This window comes from Carcharodon carcharias, chromosome 10, assembly GCF_017639515.1.
Source record: "Carcharodon carcharias isolate sCarCar2 chromosome 10, sCarCar2.pri, whole genome shotgun sequence".
NCBI lineage: Eukaryota > Metazoa > Chordata > Chondrichthyes > Lamniformes > Lamnidae > Carcharodon > Carcharodon carcharias.
The window spans coordinates 74,396,507-74,417,338 of NC_054476.1; the positions used below are offsets into that span (position 1 = coordinate 74,396,507).

Below are 20,832 nucleotides of genomic sequence, written 5' to 3' on the forward strand. Positions count from 1 at the left end.
GGGATCAATAACCAGGGGGCATAGATTTAAGGTATGGGGTAGGAGATTTAAAGGGTATGTGAGGAAGAAATTTTTCACCCAGAAGGTGGTGGGAATCTGGGACTCACTGCCTGAAAGGGTAATAGAAGCAGAAACCCTCATAACATTTAAAAAGTACTTGGATGTGCTCTTGTGATGTCATGGCATTAAAGGGCTATGGGCCTAGTGTTGAAAATGGGATTAGAATAGTTAGGTACTTGTTTGACTGGCGCAGACTTGGTGGGTCAAAGGGCCTTTTTCTGTGCTGTAGACCTCTATAACTCTATGACTCTACTGTCTGAGCCAGAGTTTCCACTTCTGAAAGTATGTGTCTCAATGTTTGGAGAGTACAGGATTGGGCTCAGAGCTGTAATGCCCCCCTACACAACCCTCATTTCCCACTCTTCATCAAGGAGTTCAAATGTCCTGCTTGTGTTACCTGACAAGTCTCAAATTATGATTAATTACCACTTTAGCGAGGTACCACCTCGCCAAAGAAATAGACCATTGCACCTGTGATGAGCAACTCCTGTACTTGTCCAAATCATGCTTCCTTACTCTCCACATTTACAAACAAAACCAAGTGGATTTTATTTCTATTGCTTCTTGTTTGGCTTCCATGGCTACAAATGAAAAAAACTGTGGTGGAAAAGTCCCTGGTTTTGAGCAGTCATTGATGCAGAGGTGACCATTGACCCAGAAACATTTTGGTAAGCAATGTATGGTGAAGTTGCCTACGTTCATTCTGAATCCAGAGACAAATTTATTTAATTACAGATAGGAGACCTGATTTGCTATATTAGCACACCACCAGCACACCTTGGGAAACTTGTACCTTAACTCTATTTACACACCTTGGTTCATATACATTAATAACTTTAACAAAAATCTTTCCGCTTCAGTTTTGGTATTTTCAATTGTCCCAGCCTCAATAGTTTTAAGATATTATGGGTTGGGGAAGTGAGACAGGGTAGTGGGAAGAGGGCGATGGTGGTGGTATATAGGCGGTACTTTCAGATTTCCATTACCCTTTTTGTGAAGAAGTGCTTCTTGATGTACATTCATCAATCAAGCTTGATGCTAGCTTCAGAATTATATTATTCAACTAGTGTCTTCAGGTATTATTTTGATAATGATAAACCAGATCAAAATTAACAGTCACTTGGACAAATGTAGACTGATTAAGAGAAACCAACATGGAATTGTGAAGGACAAATTATGTTTGATTAACTTATTTGAGTTTTTTGATGACATAACAGAAAGGATTGATGAAGATAATGCCGTTAACGGGTACATGGACTTCCAAAAAGCATTTGATAAAGTGTCACATGACAGGTTTGACAGCAAAATGGAAGCCCATTAAATAAAAGGGACGGTGACAGCACGGATACAAAGTTGGCTGAGTCACACAAAAAATGATTATTTTTTAGACTAGAGGAATGTATATAGTGGGGCCCCACCCCAAGGATTGGTATTGGAACCATTGCTTTTCTTGATGTATATTAATGACCTAGATTTGGGTGCGAAGGACACATTTTCAAAATTTGCAAATGATACAAAACTTGCAAGTATTGTGAACTATGAAAAGGATAGTGATAGATTCCAAGCGGATATATGCCATCTGCAGGCAGATGGAATGGGCAGACTCGTGGCAGATGAAATTTAACGGAAAGAAGTGCAAAGTGATTTTGGCAAGAAGAATGGGGAGGGGAGGTGATGACTAGTTACTCAGAGACCCAGGGTAATGCTCTGGGGACCCAGGTTCGAATCCCGCCACGGCAGATAGTGGAATTTGAATTCAATAAAAATCTTGAATTCAGAGTCTAATGATGACCGTGAAACCATTGTCGATTATTGTAAAAGTTATTGTTCACTAAAGTCCTTTAGGGAAGGAAATCTGCTGGCCTCCATATGACTCCAGAACCACGGTAATGTGGTTGATTCTTAAATGCCCTCTGAAGGGCATTTAAGGTAGGACAATAAATGCTGGCTGGATGTACATATAAAAAAGGGTACAATTCTAAAGATGCTGCAGGAGTAGAGGGGTCTGGGGGTTATATGTGCAGATCGTTGATAAGTTGAGAAAGTGCTCTAAAAGGCATATGGGATTTATAAATAGAGGCAAAGATTACGAAAGCAAGGAAGTTATGAACCTTTTTAAAACACTGGTTTGGCCTCAAGGGAAGTATTGTGTCCAATTTTGGGCTCCACACTTTAGCAAAAATGCATGTTAAAAAAAATTTACAAAAATGGTTCCAGAGATAAGGGACTTCCAATCCATAGATTGGAGAAGCTGGGCTGTTCTTGGAGAAGGGAGGGTTGAAAGGAGATTTGATAGAGGTTTTCAAAATTAAGAGGAGCCTGGACAGAATAGATAGGCAAAACATTGGCGGAAGGATCAAGAACCAAAGGACATGACTTTAAGGTAAAGGATATAGGAACCAGAGATGACAAGAGGAAAAACCTTTTTAAGCAATGAGGGTTTAGGTTCTGGAATGCACTGCCTGAGGATCTGATGCAAGCAGATTCAGTTATGCCTTTCAAACGGGAACTAGATTATTGCCTGAAGAGAGAAAATTGCAGCACTGTGTGGAAAAGGCATGGAAGCTGGACTAGCTGAGTTCCTGCAGTGAGTCAGCATAGACATGATGGTCTGAATGGCCTCTTGTGCTGTAACCACTCTATGATAACGATTGCAATCAATTTAAAAATAAAATCCTTTTTTCACATTTTTAATTTTAAGCCATGCCATTTTTATCACTCTTCCTGAAAGAATGAAGCTGGAACTGTATCTCAAATCCTGACATTCTATACTGGTTGCTGTCTTCTGAGTTTAAATCGAAGAAGGAGGGAATCATTGTTTCGTTGAATGTATTCTAAATGCAAATTGCATTTCACTGGTTTGTACTAATCTTATAATTTTTCAAAATCTCCTACCTCCTAAAGAAAACCATTAACAGCGTTGTTGCCTAATTTTCCTCCTACCTCCCTTATGTTGGTTAGACAACCTATCATGATTCAGTGGGTGGCACCATTAACTGAATCTGATCCTTTGCATGAGGATTAATAGACATCAGGCATTAAATGGGAGAAAGGGAGCTATATCTCATCATGTAGGAGATTCCCTCTCCCAGCAGAAGTATCTTTGGAGAATTTACTTCACAATTGTTCATTGAACAAATATAAAATGTGGTATGGTACTTAGTTACATACATTGGGTAGGTATAATCTAGATGTGATCTTGGTATATGCTGAGTTAACTACTGTCAACTGGAGTGGCAGTGACATTGCTTCAGATTAGGAAGGGAGATAGATTTGCTCCTTCCAATGCATATCATGCCACCTTTGTTGAAAGAGCATGCGCTATGCTGTGGCACCAGTTTCTTCTGACACTTCCCTCTGGCTGGAAGGTATCTATTCTTTGAGTCGCAGGCACCACTTCCAAGTTTTAAAGACATCGCATTTTTCCTCAAATGTTTTGCACTATCCCAGTTGCTCTTCCAGCTCCCTCGACTGCAAACTCCCGCACCCTTCTTGCTCTAACAGTGTAACTATTAATTCACCGCAATCTAAACTGATAGATGTTAAGCAATGTCAGTAATGCTGGCAATAATAAGCTTCCCTCACACATCTCCCTCTCCTTCCCCTCACCTTTATTTTTCTCTCTCCCAAAAATTGGTAATGCATGAGAAAAATGATGTTGCAACAAGCCTAATTTACAAACTAAAAGTTAAAAAAAAATTTCAAGTTTCTATCTGGATTTGTATTTTATTGCATGTAGTTGTCACAGTTTAATTTAAAAATTGCCAATAAAATGATTCCCTGAATTTTGAACCTCAAGAAAGGAAATCATCCCTGACAACATTTGTGAAATAGATATTTTGTGAATTCTGGCATGGTTAATAAATTTGCAAGTCTTAACGTTGGTTTGCTTAATATCTGTATTTAATTGAAGTAGGTTAATTAATATGCTGCATATTGTTGATTGTTATCAATTTGAGATCTAGCTCAAAATGAAGTTTTGGTCACGGTTCTTGCAAAGACACAGTTCATAATTCAGAGGAGAACGCTGGAAAGATTGTCTGGATTCTAGATTATTGAGCTCTACCTTTCTTGTTGGAGGTCGGGACCTTTCTCTATGCATCCGTTACTTAATCCGCCTAAAATGTCATAAATATTATCCACCATGTAACTTATATTAGCAGCATGTTAAATTACTTGAGAGCAATGGATTTAATATTTTATTACAGAAAATTAATTATAATAGTCATGCATATCTGTGACTAAAGTCACATTTGCGCTAGGGAAAAGGATCCAATTTGGAATTCTTGTAGCTTATTAAAAGAAAACAATCATCTTGGCAAAAATAGGAAATACACAGTAAATTTGTCAGTATTTATAATGGCAAAAGATTGATTAATGTCTTGGGTGGAGAAACACCAATTGCTTCAGGCTTCCAATCCATCTGTAATTGGACTGAGGTGGTGAGCTATTTTTGCAGCTTTTGAGTTTGAAAAGCAAGCAGCTTTCTAGCTTGGAAATAATAGTGGGATACCTTCTAACTCCAGTCCTATATAGTCCCTTTCCATGCCTTTTTGCTCCTAGTATCATTCGTGGTATACTGGTGCAGATTTTCCATATCCCACGAGATAGATATTTATTTAGACCAAAGTTATGTTTTGATTCTTTGTTAATGGGTAAAAAAATACATTTTAACTGGTTGAAGTGACAGTTTAAACTTTTCAAAACAGGCATCTTGTTGACAAAGTAATGCTTCAATTTTCTTGTGCAACTACGGCTTCCCCTTTCCCCTTCCCAACATTCTTCGGAACTAAATTGAAATCAAAGCCTTTCTCCTTGAATGATCCATAATGTAGTTTCAGTTCAAGAGCAAAACCAGTGTTATTAGATGTCACCATTCTTTATTTTAATTCACTCTGAATTAGTTTAGTCTACCTGTTTTGGGCTTGATTGCTTTGCAGAAACCAGGTTCTATCCAAAAGTGCTGCTCTTCCATTGAAGTTTTCCCTTGGTGTTTTGCTACCTTAAAAGCGCAACATTGTTATTTAATGCACCCTCAACCTTAATGGCTACTGTAGGAAAATCCCTCTCCAAGGAGCTATCCATCACCTACTGGAGTGGAACACTCGTTATATACCATATAATACATTTAGCAAGGAAGAATTCAGCCTTCAGAATGAACAAGAACAACTTCTCCAGTCTGCTATTAGCAGTTATGTAATCAGTGGATTGAGTACTTTCTATTTTTCTCACCAAAAAGGCTGCCTTGGGGATAAAAGGCTTTGGTCAACAGAAGATTATAGATTTTTTTTTCTAAGAATGAAGTAGATTTTCATCCCATCTGTATCGCCTCTGTTAATTCTTTGCACTTGGCCTGTATTTAATGGAACAGTTGTAAATACTGCACCAACAGAAGCTTCACATTGCAATTTACAGTTACAGATTGGTCTGTCAAGCTCAAAATGGTACACCTACTTGAAGCAAGACACCCAAGTTAATTCAGCACAGTACTAGATGCGCCTTATCATCTAACCCACTTGCTAGCCTCAACATTGCTTTCACAATTTTGACACAAGCAGACAGTCTCAGGCTTATGAAGCTCACACTGGCTTCCAAAATAGTCCATGTTCAAGGACAGCCTGAAACTATGCAACACCGCATATCCCCCTCAAAGAAATTTAACCCCCCGCCCCCAAAACCTACCTGCTCCCCTTCGTTGCACAACTAAATAGTTTGGTCTTAAAAATACGACCAAAGTCAAAGTATGATGCCTGAATAGCAGTGAGCTATTAGAAAATTCTCTTCTCACAAAATGAAAAATGATCAATGCACCATCAAAGCTGCAACCTTATGCACTGATGTTTTTTAAAAATCATGTTGAAGAAGAACAGTGCGCGTGCATGTGGGTGCATACATACACACACACACTCTTGCATAAAGTACACTGAATCATTGCAAAAGGATGAAGAAAATAGATTTTCAATCTGGAATGATGACAAATGCATGACATTAAAATTCATTTGGATTATATGGATGAAAATCCATGTCTGTCTTGATTGAAAGATTTATCTCTTTCTTATTAAATAGATCATGCTGTGCAGTTGACATTTCTGAGCTTCACACAATCACTGCAGGGTCTAGAACACAGAATAGTTGTATTGTTCTTAATAGCTTTTGCATGTCGTCTTATTATATAACCAGGTATAGTGGACAAAGGATTAATTTTAAAGGCAAAGAATAATTCTCCCAAGTTCACTCTACTGACATTGTTAATTCTGTTGACTAATTTTATAAGCACACAGACCTCACTACTCATGCAGCGCTGTCAATCGGGAGCTGCAAGATGCAATGAGCTACTCCACATCAGCAACAAATGTAACAGTTGATTAGTATGTGGTATGCAGGAGGTTGTGTTTATTCTATATCTTCCACCCTTTTCTCAGGAAATAAGTCGTCTCCACTCACAGACGTGCCTTTCAACTCCAGCTGTCAGAAGTTTGGGCTGCGACCTGCGGTGCTCTTGCTCTGTCATATAAAAACTCTGCCACAAGAATTCTGTCCTTTTAAATCTATAAAGACAGCTTACCAATCCTGGGATCCCAGAAGGAAATATGAGATTGTGGCATTGTGTTATAGTTTTGCTGGGAGTGTGGTGTCAGTGAATTTAAGTATCGAATTAGTAATGGTTGTTAAACCCAACTGCATATGGCTTGTAGTGTCATGGCTATCCTCATTATTTAAACTTAGTAGGAAGGTGAATGTACATAGATAAGTTTCTAAGAAAGAAGTGCCCTGTTAAATCTCTTCCTGTGGAAATTTAACATTAATATCAACATATTTAACCCAAACCAAGTTCATTAGATACATGACACTTCATAAATAGCAGTGCAGGAAGTGTTAATAAAGTATTGAATTATTTATGTACTTATCATTATAACCTTTAATCCTGTTCTTTAAAGGAGTTGTTCAGAGTAAGCATAAGTGGCTTTATGGGCAATTTTATTTCTTATTTTATCTTAGTCGCTAGTTAAAGTCACAATGATATCGTATACGACTGTGATGCACTATCCCTTCCCATCCTTCTCAAGCTGTCTGCAGCTTTTGATGCGGGTGACCGCAATGTCCTTCCTCCTTTGCTCAGCGGAATCAGAGCCCCTTTACCTGATTCCACTCTTAGCTATTCAAGTGCAGTCAGAATCTCCTACAATGGCTTCTTTCCCTTCATCTGCACCATTGTCTGGGATCTACTGTATGATATTAAGTCTAGGATGAGCCATGATTTGTTCCAACATTACATTAGGAATATTAAAATCATTGTCTTCAGTCTTAGCCACGAACTCTGCTCACTGGATAATTATTCCTTTCACTCCTTGGCCATTGTCTCAGGCTTGACCAGACTGTTCACAAGCTCAACAATCTATTTGATCCTCATCTGAACTTTTAAATCCCTATTCTCTACACCACCTACATCCACCTCCATAATGTCACCTGTCACTTTCCCAGTCTCAGTCCACCTGCTGCTGAAACTTTCATTTGTCCGTTTATTACCTCCATACTCAATTATTCCAATGCTTTCCTCGTTGACCTCTCACCCTCCACTCTCTTGAAGCATAAGCAGATTCAAAACTGCTGTCTGTGTCATATCCCTCCTCAAGTCCCATTCATCCATCACCCCAAGCTCAATGATCTACATTGGTTCCCAATCCAGCAGCGCTTCTTCTCATGTTTAAATTCTTCCATGGCCTTGTTTCTCCCTATATCTGTAAACTCCTTCACCACTACATTGCTTTGAGAACTCTGCGTTCCTACAACTCGAGTCTCTTGTACGTCCTTCACTTCCTTCAGCCCATCAATGGTAACTGTGTCTTCAACTATCGAGGTGTTAAGCTCTGGAATTCTCTCCCTGAGCTTCTGCATCTCTCCTTCCTCATTTAAAACACTTGATAAAACCTATCTCTTTGACCAAACTTTTGGTCACTTGTCTTGAAGACTCCTCTTTTAACTCAGTACCAATTTTTGTCTAATCATGTTCCTGTGAAGGGTCATTTTACTATATTAAAGGAGAAATGTTGTTGTCTTTTCTCATGTCTACTAATTTTGCAGTGAGAGACTTTTAATGCAATATTGCTTTCATTGCTAACGTTTTCTGGACATTATGTTTCATTAATCAGAAGATGAAATGGAGTGAGGTACAAGTATTGCAGGATATTACAAACTTCGTCACAAATTTTGATTAAAATACACAACATTGAGTTAGCATGTTTTAATTCAATAATGTCAGACAGTGAAAATATTCCAATTACTCTTGATGAAATATTTTAATCTCTGATTTAATTGAGACAATTACTGCACCCATCTCATTAGTGATGCTATAATTATTACATGGAATTACGCAGGCAAACTCAAACTAAACTGTTTATTGTGAAGTGAGCATCAAAAACTTTTGAATCATCATATCCAAACATGTAAATTAAAAAGGTAAGTTGTTAGGTTTATATAGCTGCAAGGGTTAAAACCAGGAATCCCAGCCTGAGAGTCTAAAACAAACTTCAATTCTATTTCTTGTTGCTATTTAGCTAGTTTCTCCATTTTTTTCAATGTTTTCTTCTTTACAATCTGGCCTGAAAATGTGATGTCATTCACATGGCACCCTGGACCCTGATATTGCTAGCAAGGCCTTACTTTCATGGACACCAACATACTTCAATCACTATTTTAGAGTATAATCGTCCATACTGATAACTGGTTCTGCATCATAATGATCCAAAGCAGTGTTAGTTGTCTTTGTTCCTTTGTATTCCTCCTTGGAATCAGGTCTCACTAAGAGGAGGTTCATTTTTGGTTTAGCTCCTGTACTTAGTGCACCAGGCTTCTGGCCTTGTCACACTTCTGATGACTAAAGTAAAAATTAACTTCCACACCAGGTGCTTATTGGATTTTGGAAGGCACTTCAGATTATTAAACCTTAGGTCCACTGCTGTTGCTATCTTTGGTGTATTCTATGCATTCAGTCAAATCTGCAACGAAAGAGTTTTTAATGTGAACAATTTATCTGACTGGGTCATCATCTGTGACAGTTAGAACAAAATAAATAGCACAATGTGGATAAAGCCATGAAGCAGGAAACATGTATCTCTTCCCCCAAGGAGCTTTCAGTTACGTATCTGCAGGGCTGTTGTAAGGCTTCCAAGCTAATAATTCGATAAATTCAGCAGAAGTGAGCACTGCTTCTGCTTGGCTTTGATAGGGAATTTATTTCTAAGCAGTCATTGAGCCATCTTCAATATGGAGTTCAATCCAGTTAAATCACCTTGTAACAAGAGACTTTTTTTTCTGTCCATTTGTGGCTCATTGTAACTTTTGTTCAACATTATTAGTTGGACAATGCATGAAATGGCCCACAAATATTCTATGTTTTGCTGTTCAGTTTTCAAATTGGCAGTACCAAGTGTTATAATGATTGATCACTGAGCGATGCACAGCATGTGTTCAAATGTCATAAAATTGGCTGCTGCTATCACGTGTGCATCCTCAATACCAATTGTTACCTTGCCTTGTATAAATTGTTCTTCGCAACATCAAAGAAATATGTGGGCATGTTTCAGCATAGTTTCTCTTTGGCATCGCATTCTACCTCACCACTGTCTCACTCGATCCTTCCGCTGACTTTGTGTTGTCAAACTGCTTGTTTAATATACAGTCTGGGATGAGCCAAATTTTCCTCCCGGTCACCATTGGGAAAACCGAAGACCAAAGGCATATGTCTCAATGTCAATCTGTCTGGATTAATGTCAATTTTTATGTAATTACCCTTGTGAAATGCCTTGGAACTCTTAACTATGTTAAAGATGTTATATAAATACAAATAGTTGTTGCCATTGCTTTAATGTTGGCGCATAAGACTCTGGTGTCTAAGCTTCCTCAAACAGATGTACAATGATTCCAAAATAGTGGTAATTGCTCACAATCTGGTAATCACCAGTCAAAGTAACAGCTGCCACTTTCTTCAGTAGCAATGATGTTGGAGTCTTGATTGTTATCTGGATTGTCTTTGTGAGAATGTATCCTCAGGAAAGGAAGATTTAAGGACTGATGGTGGGTGAAGGTGCTATCTGAATAACATCTCTCAGCCCTGTGTTCACAATGTTGATGAGGCTGCAATCAGTAAATTTCCACTTTCCAATAATATTGGTTATACAGTTATACTTGGCTTCATTCATGGACCCGCAGCAATACTAATTTCTAATAGAATACCTTTTGAGAAACTGATGAGTTTGGTTTGTATTTTTGTTGCCTTAACTTCACATCACTCTGTAACTTCTCTTAATTCCACCACTCATTTCCTCTGTGATCCCACTTCACATGTCATTGATCCCATCCTGATTCAACTTTTCATCAGACAAATACTTCTTCTTGACACTTGGCACAGTGGACACTTGCACTGTCGAGAATTCCCTGTCCTCAGACTTTTTCCTTCTGCCCTTCAAAAGTGATATGATCATGTTCTCTCCTCAAATATCTCACCCTTGACCTCTCTGTTACTCCCAAACCTCTCTTTACCCTCTAAGATCTTATAACTTAGCATTGCCACCTTATAATGGGCTTCCTTCCCATCATTTCTGGTTTGAATCTCTTCATTCTGGTTTTTCTGCTGCCCATAGCATTGAACCAGTACCAGTTAGAGTCACTAGCGACATTCTGTGTGACCGTAGTATGCTAGTCTTCATTATTTTCCACAGCCTCATGGCGTTGCTTAGCACGGCCAGTTCTGTCATCCACTTATTATCTTCTAGGCACTGCCTTCACCCATGCCAACAGATAGGGTTAGCCAACTGTTAGATCAAAGTGACGAGTTCTCCTTCTGCCCAAGTATTTCTCTCATGTGTGTCCCAAGTTTTTATCCTATATAGCAACAACACTTAGCTCTACCTCCCCACCATCATCCTTAACTCTGACCACAATGGTGGTCTGATATCAAGTTGTAGATGAGCAGGCACTTTCTCCAAATTGCCTTTAGCAAGTCCAAAGCTATCCACTTGTTTCCCACCAAGAACTTCATCCTTGTTCCTAATTTTGCCTCCCTACATGAATGCTCAACTCTGGCTGAACCTAACAGTGTGAAACTTCTGATTCTGAACTGGGTTTTTAAATTCCACAGTCCAGCATCCAAGGTAGTTTTGTTCTAAAGTCTGCAACAGTGCCTGATTCTGCTCCCATCTTAACTGAAAACCTCATGTACACTAATGTCACATGCTAACTTCCCAAATTCCACTCTACATAAGCTACAATTTGCTCAAAATACTGCTGCCCATAACCTATTCCTCTCCTGCTTCTCTATAACCCTTGTTCACTCCAACCTTCAGTGGCTTTACTGGGAGAATTCATGGAAGGGTAAGTTCAAAAGCCATGAAAGATATGTCAAGACTGTAGAGCAACAGTGATTTGGATAACAAAATAAGTATAGTGCATGAGGAAGGGACAGGGAACTTAACAAAGACATTGGGATATTAGTAACTAGGATGACATCAGGGAGAATAGAAAAACATTAAATCTAAAGGCATTACATTTGAATGCATGAAGCGTTCACAAAAAGCAGATGAATTAACAATGCAGAATTTAATGGATTGTTCCATTACAGAGATGTGATTTCAGGGCAAAGTGGAAAATGGAGAGACGTTGCCCTGATAATAAAGATTGGGATAAAGACAGTAGAGGAAAAGATCTTGGTTCAGAAAATTAAAATGCAGAATTACTTTGAGTGGAGCTAATAAATCACAAGGGCAGAAAACCCTTATGGAAGTAGTTTATCGGGCACCAAACAGTAGTTGTAGTTTTGGGCATAAATCAGGAAATTAGGAAGGTGCACGTAACAAGTGTAATACAATTATTAAGGGGGACTTGAAGCTTCATATAGACTAATGTTATGATCACCTCGGGGAAGCAGTAAACTAAAATAATCAATTTTACAGACAATCCCAACTCAAGAAATTATCAACAAGTTTTCACTTTTGTGACTTTAACAAGAATCAAAACCAATGCAAATTAACAGGCAAATGATTCTTCAAATAAAAAGGTAAATTTCACTTTAAATAGTCGATACAACAAAGATACGTCTTAGACAACCACAAGCACCCACATAACTCCCTGCACATATGTGGCACCATGTGTAATCTCCCAGTCTTTCCAACTCAGATGAATTCATCCAAGGTCCAGGATACCATTAACACATAGATAAAAACACCTGCGCCTTCACTTCCTCTCTCCTCACTGTCCAAGGGCCCAAACACTCCTTTCAAGTGAAGCAGCGTTTCACTTGCATTTCCCCCAACTTAGTCTACTGAATTCGTTGTTCCCAATGCGGTCTCCTCTACATTGGAGAGACCAAACGTAAACTGGGCGACCGTTTTGCAGAACACCTGCGGTCTGTCCGCAAGAATGACCCAAACCTCCCTGTCGCTTGCCATTTTAACACTCCACCCTGATCTCTTGTCCACATGTCTGTCCTTGGCTTGCTGCATTGTTCCAGTGAAGCCCAACGCAAACTGGAGGAACAGCACCTCATCTTCCGACTAGGCACTCTACAGCCTTCCGGACTGAATATTGAATTCAACAACTTTAGGTCTTGAACTCCCTCCCCACTCCCTTTCTGTTTCTTCCCCCTTCCTTTTGTTTTTTCCAATAATTTATATAGATTTTTCTTTTCCCACCTATTTCCATTATTTTTAAATCTTTTATGCCCCCCCCACCCCCACTAGAGCTATACCTTGAGTGCCCTACCATCCATTCTTAATTAGCACATTCATTTAGATAATATCATCAACTTCAACACCTCTGTGTTCTTTTATTCTTTTGTCTGCGACATCTTTTGATTATCTGCTCCTATCACTGTTTGCTTGTCCCTACAACCACACCCCCCCCAATTCTCTCCCCCCACCCCTTAAACCAGCTTATATTTCACCCTTTCCTTGGATTCACCTAGTTCTGTTGAAGGTTCACGAGGACTCGAAACGTCAACTCTTTTCGTCTCTGCCGATGCTGCCAGACCTGCTGAGTTTTTCCAGTTAATTCTGTTTTTGTTTTACCATCAACACATGTCTACAAACCTTCTCTTTCTCGGGTCATGTCAGTCTCAAACAGCATTCCAGAGTTTTTTTGCAACCGACCAGCCAACAACATCCATTTCACGATCTGGTCCTCTGATACAAAATCACAGCTGTTTCATATGCCTCAGCTATTCACACCACTTTTTAAGATTCATCCTCTTTTAGCTCATTTATACATTGCTTCCCTGAGAGCTTCTGGAATTCTATTTTTCTTAATGTCAAACAGAGAGCCAACCTTTTCATTAGAGAGCTTTGCTGGCTTCTCCTCAAACAAACTCTGTGTTCCTTTCTCTATCTCTGTCTGCTTTCACTTTGTGTATGCAATTACGTGCTGATTGTCTTCTGTCTACAGATCTCCTTTGTCTTGTAATTCTATGTGCCTGACCACATGGCTTTTGTATCTTAACTTCCTCCCTGTGAGTGCTGCTTCCAGGTCAACAGTCGCGAGGTCACGGGAACCAGTATTTCTTATTGTTCAAGAAAACTGCAATTGATTCCTTTACTATTGATGCAAACTCTGAAAGTTCTTTTGAAACCTCTTTAAAAACAATTGCAGATTCCACAGACATTTTAAATAAATTAGTTTCCTTCCTATACTGCTTCCGAGTCAAAGGTCATAACTCTGGGCAAACCACATTTGCAGTAATAGTGTGAAAGACAACTTCATGGAATGCATTTAGCATAGCTTTCATAAATCAATTTCTCAAGCAACCAACTAGGGAACAGATCTTGTATTGTGCAATTTTATAGAGTAATCCAATGGCCTTGTAGTAAAGAAGCCTCTGGGGAAGAATAATCATGACATGATCGAGCATGAGAATGATTTCATGAAGTCTGAAGCAAGCGTCTGAAATCTGGACAAAGCAAACAATGTAGGTATGAGGAGTGAGTTGGCTAACTAAATTGAGAAACTGGACTAAAAGATATGGCACTAGACAAGCATGAATGTATATTTAGGGAATGAATTCATAATTTGGAATGAATGTCAATTTCCTGAAGGAATACAACACCCATGGGGAAACAAAAACAGAATTAACTGGAAAAACTCAGCAGGTCTGGCAGCATCGGCGGAGAAGAAAAGAGTCGACGTTTCGAGTCCTCATAACCCTTCAACAGAACTAGGTGAATCCAAGGAGAGGGGTGAAATATAAGCTGGTTTAAGATAGTGGGGGGAGAGAAGTGGAGGGGGGGTGTGGTTGTAGGGACAAGCAAGCAGTGATAGGAGCAGATAATCAAAAGATGTCACAGACAAAAGAACAAAAGAAATCCTGGGTAGGTTTGAGGAGTGGAATTTCAGTTGAAATCCACGTGGGGTAAGTCGGAGAAGGAGACAGGCACTGAGAAGGGAGATATGGCTGTGAAAGCGGGTTTCAGTAAACACCTCGTCAAACACCAGGAGAGAAATGGAAAGCAATGAAGGTGAACAAGGCAAAAGAGAGATACAGAAATCTTGTTGCAGAGACAAACAGAACTTCTTCAAGGTAGGCATTTCTTGAAGAGCCATGGGGAAAGTCGTCCAGCCATGGCTAACAAACAAAGTTAAAGATAGTATTAAATTTACGGAAGAGGTCAGAAAGAATATTGAACCTGAGGATTGGGAGGATTTTAAAATTCAGCACAAGATTAGAAATTGAAGAAATGAACAAGGACATAAAAACAGATTGTAAAAGCTTCTATAAGTATATAAAAATGATATTAGCAAAAGTGACCATGAGCCTCTTGGAGACAGAGATAGAGATAGAAGAAATGGGAAATAAGGAAATAGCAGAGTCATTTAAAAAAAAAATTGTATCTGCCTTCACAGTAGGAGACACAAAAAACATCCCAGAAATAGTGCAGAATCAAGAAATTAAGGAAATTGGTATTAATAAAGATATAGTACTGGAAAAATTAATGGGATTAAAAGCTGACAAATCCGCTGAACCTTATGGCCCACACTCTAGAATTTTGAAAGAGGTGCCTACGGAGATAGTGGATACATTGTTTTGATTTTCCAAAATCCCTTAGATTTTAGAATGGACCCCATGGATTAGAAGATAACAAACGTAATCCTATCCTTCAAGAAAGGTGGGGGAGATAAATCGGGGAACTACAGACCAGTTAACCTGCAACCAGTAACAGGGAAAATGCTGGAATCTATTAATAGGGGAATGATAACAGGGTACTTAATCATCACTTGATTGAGCAGAGTCAATTTGAAAGGGAAATCAAGTTTGACAAATCTGTTAGCTTTTTTGAGGCTGTAACTAGCAGGGTGGATAAGCTGGAACCAGTGGGTATAGCGTACAGTAAACATTCGATAATGTGCCAAAAGAGGTTAATGCGCAAAATTGGGATTCATGGGATTGGAGGTAATATGTTACCTTGGACAGACGATTAGTCAATAGACTGATAACAGAGAGTAGGAATAAACAGAAATTTTCTGATTGGCAGGGTACAAGTAGCTGGATACCACAAAGATTAGTACCTGGGCCTCAGCTATTTATATATAATCTCTATCAGTGACTTAAATGATGGGCCTGAGTGCAATTATCCAAGTTTGCTGTGATACAAAGATGCCACAAAAATTGGGCATGTAGTTGATAGTGAAGGGGATAGCTGTGGTCTCCAGAACAATATCAATAGTTTGGTCGAGTGGGCGGAGAAGTGGCAAATGGAATTCAACCTGGAAAAGTGTGAGGTAATGCATTTGGGCAGGGCAAACAAAGCAAGGGTATACTTAATAAACAGGAAGGGTTGAGGAAGTGAGAGACCTTAGACTGCATGTCCTCAGGGTCCTTGAAGGTGGTCAAGAAAGCATATGAAATGCTTTCCTTTATTGGGCAAGATATTGAATACAAAAGCAGGGATGTAATGATGGAACTGTATAAAAAGTGCTGGTTAGGCCACAGCTGGAATTTTGTGTACAGTTCTGGCTACCACATTACAGGAAGGACATAACTGCTCTGAAGAGAGTGTGGAGGAGATTTACAAGAATGTTTCCAGGGCTTGAAAATAGCAGCTATGAGGAGAGATTGGATAGCCTAGGGTAGTTTTCCTTGGGACAGAGGAGGCTAAGGGGTGACCTAATTGCGGTGTACAAAATTATGAGGGGCCTAGATAGGATAGACAAGAAAGACTTGTTTCCCCTAGCTGAGGGGCCAATTACCAGGGGGCATAGATTTAAGGTAATTGGTAGAAGGTTTAGAGGGGACATGAGGAAAAACATTTTCACTCGAGTGGTGCGTGCCTGGAATTCATGGCCTAAGTCGGAAATGCTCAGCTCATTTCAAAGGAACCTGGATTTGTATCTGAAGTGCTGTAACCTGAAAGGCTAAGGATCAGGTGTTGGAAAGTGGGATTAAAATGAGCGGCTAGTTTCTTTTTTCTTTTTTTTTGGCTGGTGCAGACATGATGGGCTGAATGGCCTCTTTCTGCCCATAACTTTTCTATTGTTCTCTGCCTAGTCATTGAGTATATTCAAGTCGGAGATTGATAGATTTTTCGATACTAAGGGAATCAAAGGATATGGAAATAATGCAGGAAGATACAGCTAAGTTAGAAGTTAAGTCATGATCCGACTGAATGGGTTCAGGGTCAACGGGCTTAAATGGCCTACTCCTCCTATTTCCCACATTCTTCTAACTCCCATTTCCCAAAGCATTAAATTCAAAATGCTGTCCTACTTTACAAGTCCCTCCACAGCCTGGACTGTCCCTACCTCTGCAACCTCCTGCAGTCTACATGCAAGGGAGCATTTCTACTTTTCTGGCAAAGGGCTTATTTATTCCCCCTCTCTCTGGGTTCCAGCTCTGTTGCAAGAATCTTTAGCTGTCTTGGCTACACAGATTGGAGTAGTTTTCCTAAACCTCTCTCCCTTGCTTATCTCTCTTCAAGGCTCCTCAAAACTGTATTGAATATATTCTGAGCCTCTTCCTCCTCCATTCGTTACTTGGCTTCTGGTTCCATCTGTGTGATGAGTGCTGATTAATTTATAGATTTATAGGTGCAAGTAGCTTTGTTTCTGTAAAATACATTATTGCTCGAAAATGTGAATGTATATTTTAGTATATTTAACTTGTATTTTTAATGAGATATTCCTTCCTTATGTAGTACAGCTTTAATTCAGCCATAATTCAACAGTGAAGTTTGATAAACCTATTATTTCCTGTATTAGCTGTATGGTTTATACATAGGGAATTTTAAAGATAAAGAAGTTCACTCTGTGGTTTTCTAATCCCCTTCTCAATCCCAATGCTGGGTTCCTGATAACAGCAAACAACTTTCTTTTGTGTTTGTCAAAATGAGGGATGGTATTAATTAATTTCCAATATAGAATATGATCAATGACACATTTCAGTTGCCTTTGTAGGATGCTGGATTGCTGACATTTTGGTGGGCACTTACTGTACTGTGTGAGCTTTTGAGATTTCTATAATTAAAAGCATGCAAGTTAGCAGTTTATTGCCATATATTTGTTCTGGAGTGAGTTAGTAATGGTGGAATAAAGTAAGTTTTCATCTCTGAATATTTGCTCAGTATATTGAGCTCAGCTCACAAAGTTTTCAAATTTATCTGAAGTCATTGGAAAATGATTTAAATCTTACTAATGGGTTTTGTGGAATGCCCATATTTCATGGATTCTACAGCTCATGGCATACACAGCCTTTTTGGTGATGTTGATTCTAATTTGCTAGGAGGAGAGAGTAGATAGACTTTAGAAAAACACGACCAGCAAGTTTGGTAAACCAAGCATCAGCCTTGGCTCAGTGATGGCACACTCACTCTGAATCAGAAAGTTGGCAGTTCAAGACCCACTCCAGAGACTTGAGCACAAAATGTAGGTTGACATTTCAGCACAATAGTAAAGGTGTTTCCACTGAACAGTGATGCCACATTTTTGTGTGCCCACCCCACATTGGATATAGCCTGATTATAAATGGATAGTATGTAATAAAAACCCATAGGGTACAAATTATATCCTACAATTGGGCTGACCCGATTCCCCACAAGTATGAATCAGATCCCACAGCTCTTAATTGTGTATTTGTCTTATATCACACATTACCAAAAAGGAAGAATTAGAAGAAATGAATGGGTATGGAATTCTATTGATTGTGGGCCAGTTCATGACACTTTACATTATCACCATTAAGTATAGGTAAATGTTTTGTGAAGATATCTTGTGGAGTAACAACTTTACTTTTTGTTTAATATTCTCTTCTGTTATAGTTTAAGTGTCCATTTCCCAGTAATCGGATGCAGATTATTTTCTAGTAAATGTCCAATAATCCTGTTGGAATTTTGATTCTTCAGCAAAAGTATCATTATACATCAGCTGATTAGAGAACTCTGTCCTGGACTTTCAATGTCTGCCAAATCACTCCTTATGAAGGAACAACACAGTGGTTGGGATTAAGGAATTGACAAATTAGTTTCTGTTCATGTTTTTAATTTTACATTTTGCTATTTACTACTCACATATTAGGCCTGACTTATCTCACTTTTCCTTTATATGCCATGACACTTATGCTCTGACTAAGCTTGGACCTACAGATGTTCAAATTAGCACTGGTGTCAATGGGCAATCTTGTTCCTTACATTAAAAAATGTGGATTAGCAGGGAATAAATTAAACTGTCAAATTTTCTGGAGATTAACACCATCTACTCTGTACGGAGCAGTGGCACCTAAGGTAGTTGTGCAACATAAATACCCTGTCACAAGTATTCTGCAATAGCAACCTGAACAAAATTACATCGTCTAAATACCGTGACATCGGTAAACCTGATCAAAACATGCCACCTTCTGTAAAACTTATCACCACTATTTTTCTAATTACTACAAAGCATTGCTTAAGGGATCACTGTTGTCCGTCACACTAATTCAGCCAAATGACGCATGCTGGAAGGAACTTCGAAAATAAATTTGCAGGGCTGCCAATTGTAGCAAGCTGGGGTTTAAAGCTGGTGGCAGGTGTTGCTGCAGATTGGATCAGTTTGGGAACGGGAAGTGTGGCTGCTGATTGGCCTGCATCCAGAAAGGAAAGAGGGGATTCTGCAGTATTGTCCAGTTCGAGAAGAAGGGTTGGAGCGAGGGGATGCTGCAAATTAGGGCAGTCAGGAAGAAGAAAGGTTGATGCAAACTAGAGTGTATGGGAAAGGGAGGGGTTTCTACAGATTAGAAGTGAGGAAGAGTTGCTGCCAGGTGATTGCGATGGTTCAGTTTGGTGCTGTTAAGTGGGTTGCTACAGATTGGAGATAATGGAGAAGACTAGGGAGAGTTCCTACTGATTGGGATAGTGTTGATAGGTTGCAACAGACTGGAGGAGGTTGGTTGAAGTGGAGAGTTGTTGCTGGTTGGAAGAAATTGAGGCCTTTGCAGTTAGTTTTAGGTTATTTGTTTGGCATCGAAATTAATAATTACGATATAAAGTATGTACTGAGATGCCTTTCTAAGGAAATACCTATATATAGCCATTAGGCAACCTCCATTCAGGTAACAGATACACTGAAATCTGATATGCTAGTTGTGATTATTGATTTGTTGTGGACCTTGGGAAAGCCATGAATGTCATCACTTAAGTTCCACCTAAGAGCTAATATGTAGCTTTCAACAACAACAACAACTTGTGTATATAGCACCTTTAATTAATGAAATGTCCCATGGTTTTTCATAAGAACAGAAAATTTTGTGGGGTTTACACAAACAAACCTTTGAAGATGGCAGGCCAAATTGAGAAGGCTTTAAAAAGTATACAGAATCCTGGAGTATAATTAGAGACATAGCATACAAAAGCAAGGAAGTCATGCAAAACTTTATAAAATCACTGGTTAGGCCATAGCTGTCTAATTGTGCCCAATTTTAGGTACCACACTTTATGAAAGATGTCAAGACCTCAGAGCATGCAGTTGCAATTTAGGTGAATGGTGTCAGGGATGAGGGACTTCCGTTATGTGGAGAGGCTAGATAAACAGGAATTTATCATCTTAGAACAGAGATGGTTAAGGGGAGTTTTAATACAGGTGCTCAAAATTATGAAGGATTTTGATAAGAGTAGGGAGGGAAAACCTGTTTCACCTGACAGAAGGGTCAGAGGACACTGATTTAGGATAATCAACAGAGGAATGGTTTGGGAGGGCAGGAGATGGAAATGAGGAGAAATTTTTTAGACATGTTATGAGCTGAAATGCATTACCTGAAGGAATCATGAAAGCAGATTCAACAGTAGCATTCAAAGGAGCATTACATAACTATTTGCAAAGGAAAGATTTGTTGAGCTATGGGAAAATGCAGGAGATGGGACTAAATAGGTAGCATTTTTAAAGAGCCAACATAGGCCTCCTTCTGTGCTGTGTGATTTCAAAGTATGGAATCAATTCTATGTTAAGCATGTGGAGCTCTGAGGAAGAAAGCGGTGGATCTTAACCGGTATTCTGTCTCCTCTTTTCAGTGCATCGAAATTGGAGACTGAACACAATTGGGAACAACTGTCGGAGCCTGTTTCCTCCCATCACAGCAACAGGAACAATGAGAGACCTGGGTAAAACTAGCTCAAATGTTCTGCTTTGGGTTTACATAGTTTTACTTTAGCCTTAGTTATTTGAGCTTTTGCTTTGAAGTGCACATATTATATATGTCAGAATGTACAATAAGTAACAAGCTGCAGTAAAGAAAAAACTGAATGAACATTCATTTTCCAAGAGCTGGTG

At 39.1% G+C, this 20,832-nt stretch overlaps 1 protein-coding gene across 4 annotated transcripts in view; it reads left to right on the plus strand.

Annotated features, from left to right (window-relative positions):
• The window catches only part of LOC121283200 (activating molecule in BECN1-regulated autophagy protein 1-like), a 508,780-nt gene that overhangs the window by 450,414 nt on the left and 37,534 nt on the right, over positions 1 to 20,832 (plus strand). For all 4 annotated transcript variants that reach the window (XM_041197450.1, XM_041197453.1, XM_041197452.1 and 1 more), the window contains one exon: positions 20,574 to 20,663. In XM_041197450.1, coding sequence (XP_041053384.1) covers positions 20,574 to 20,663 — 90 coding nt within the window. The remainder of the gene's footprint in view (positions 1 to 20,573; positions 20,664 to 20,832) is intronic.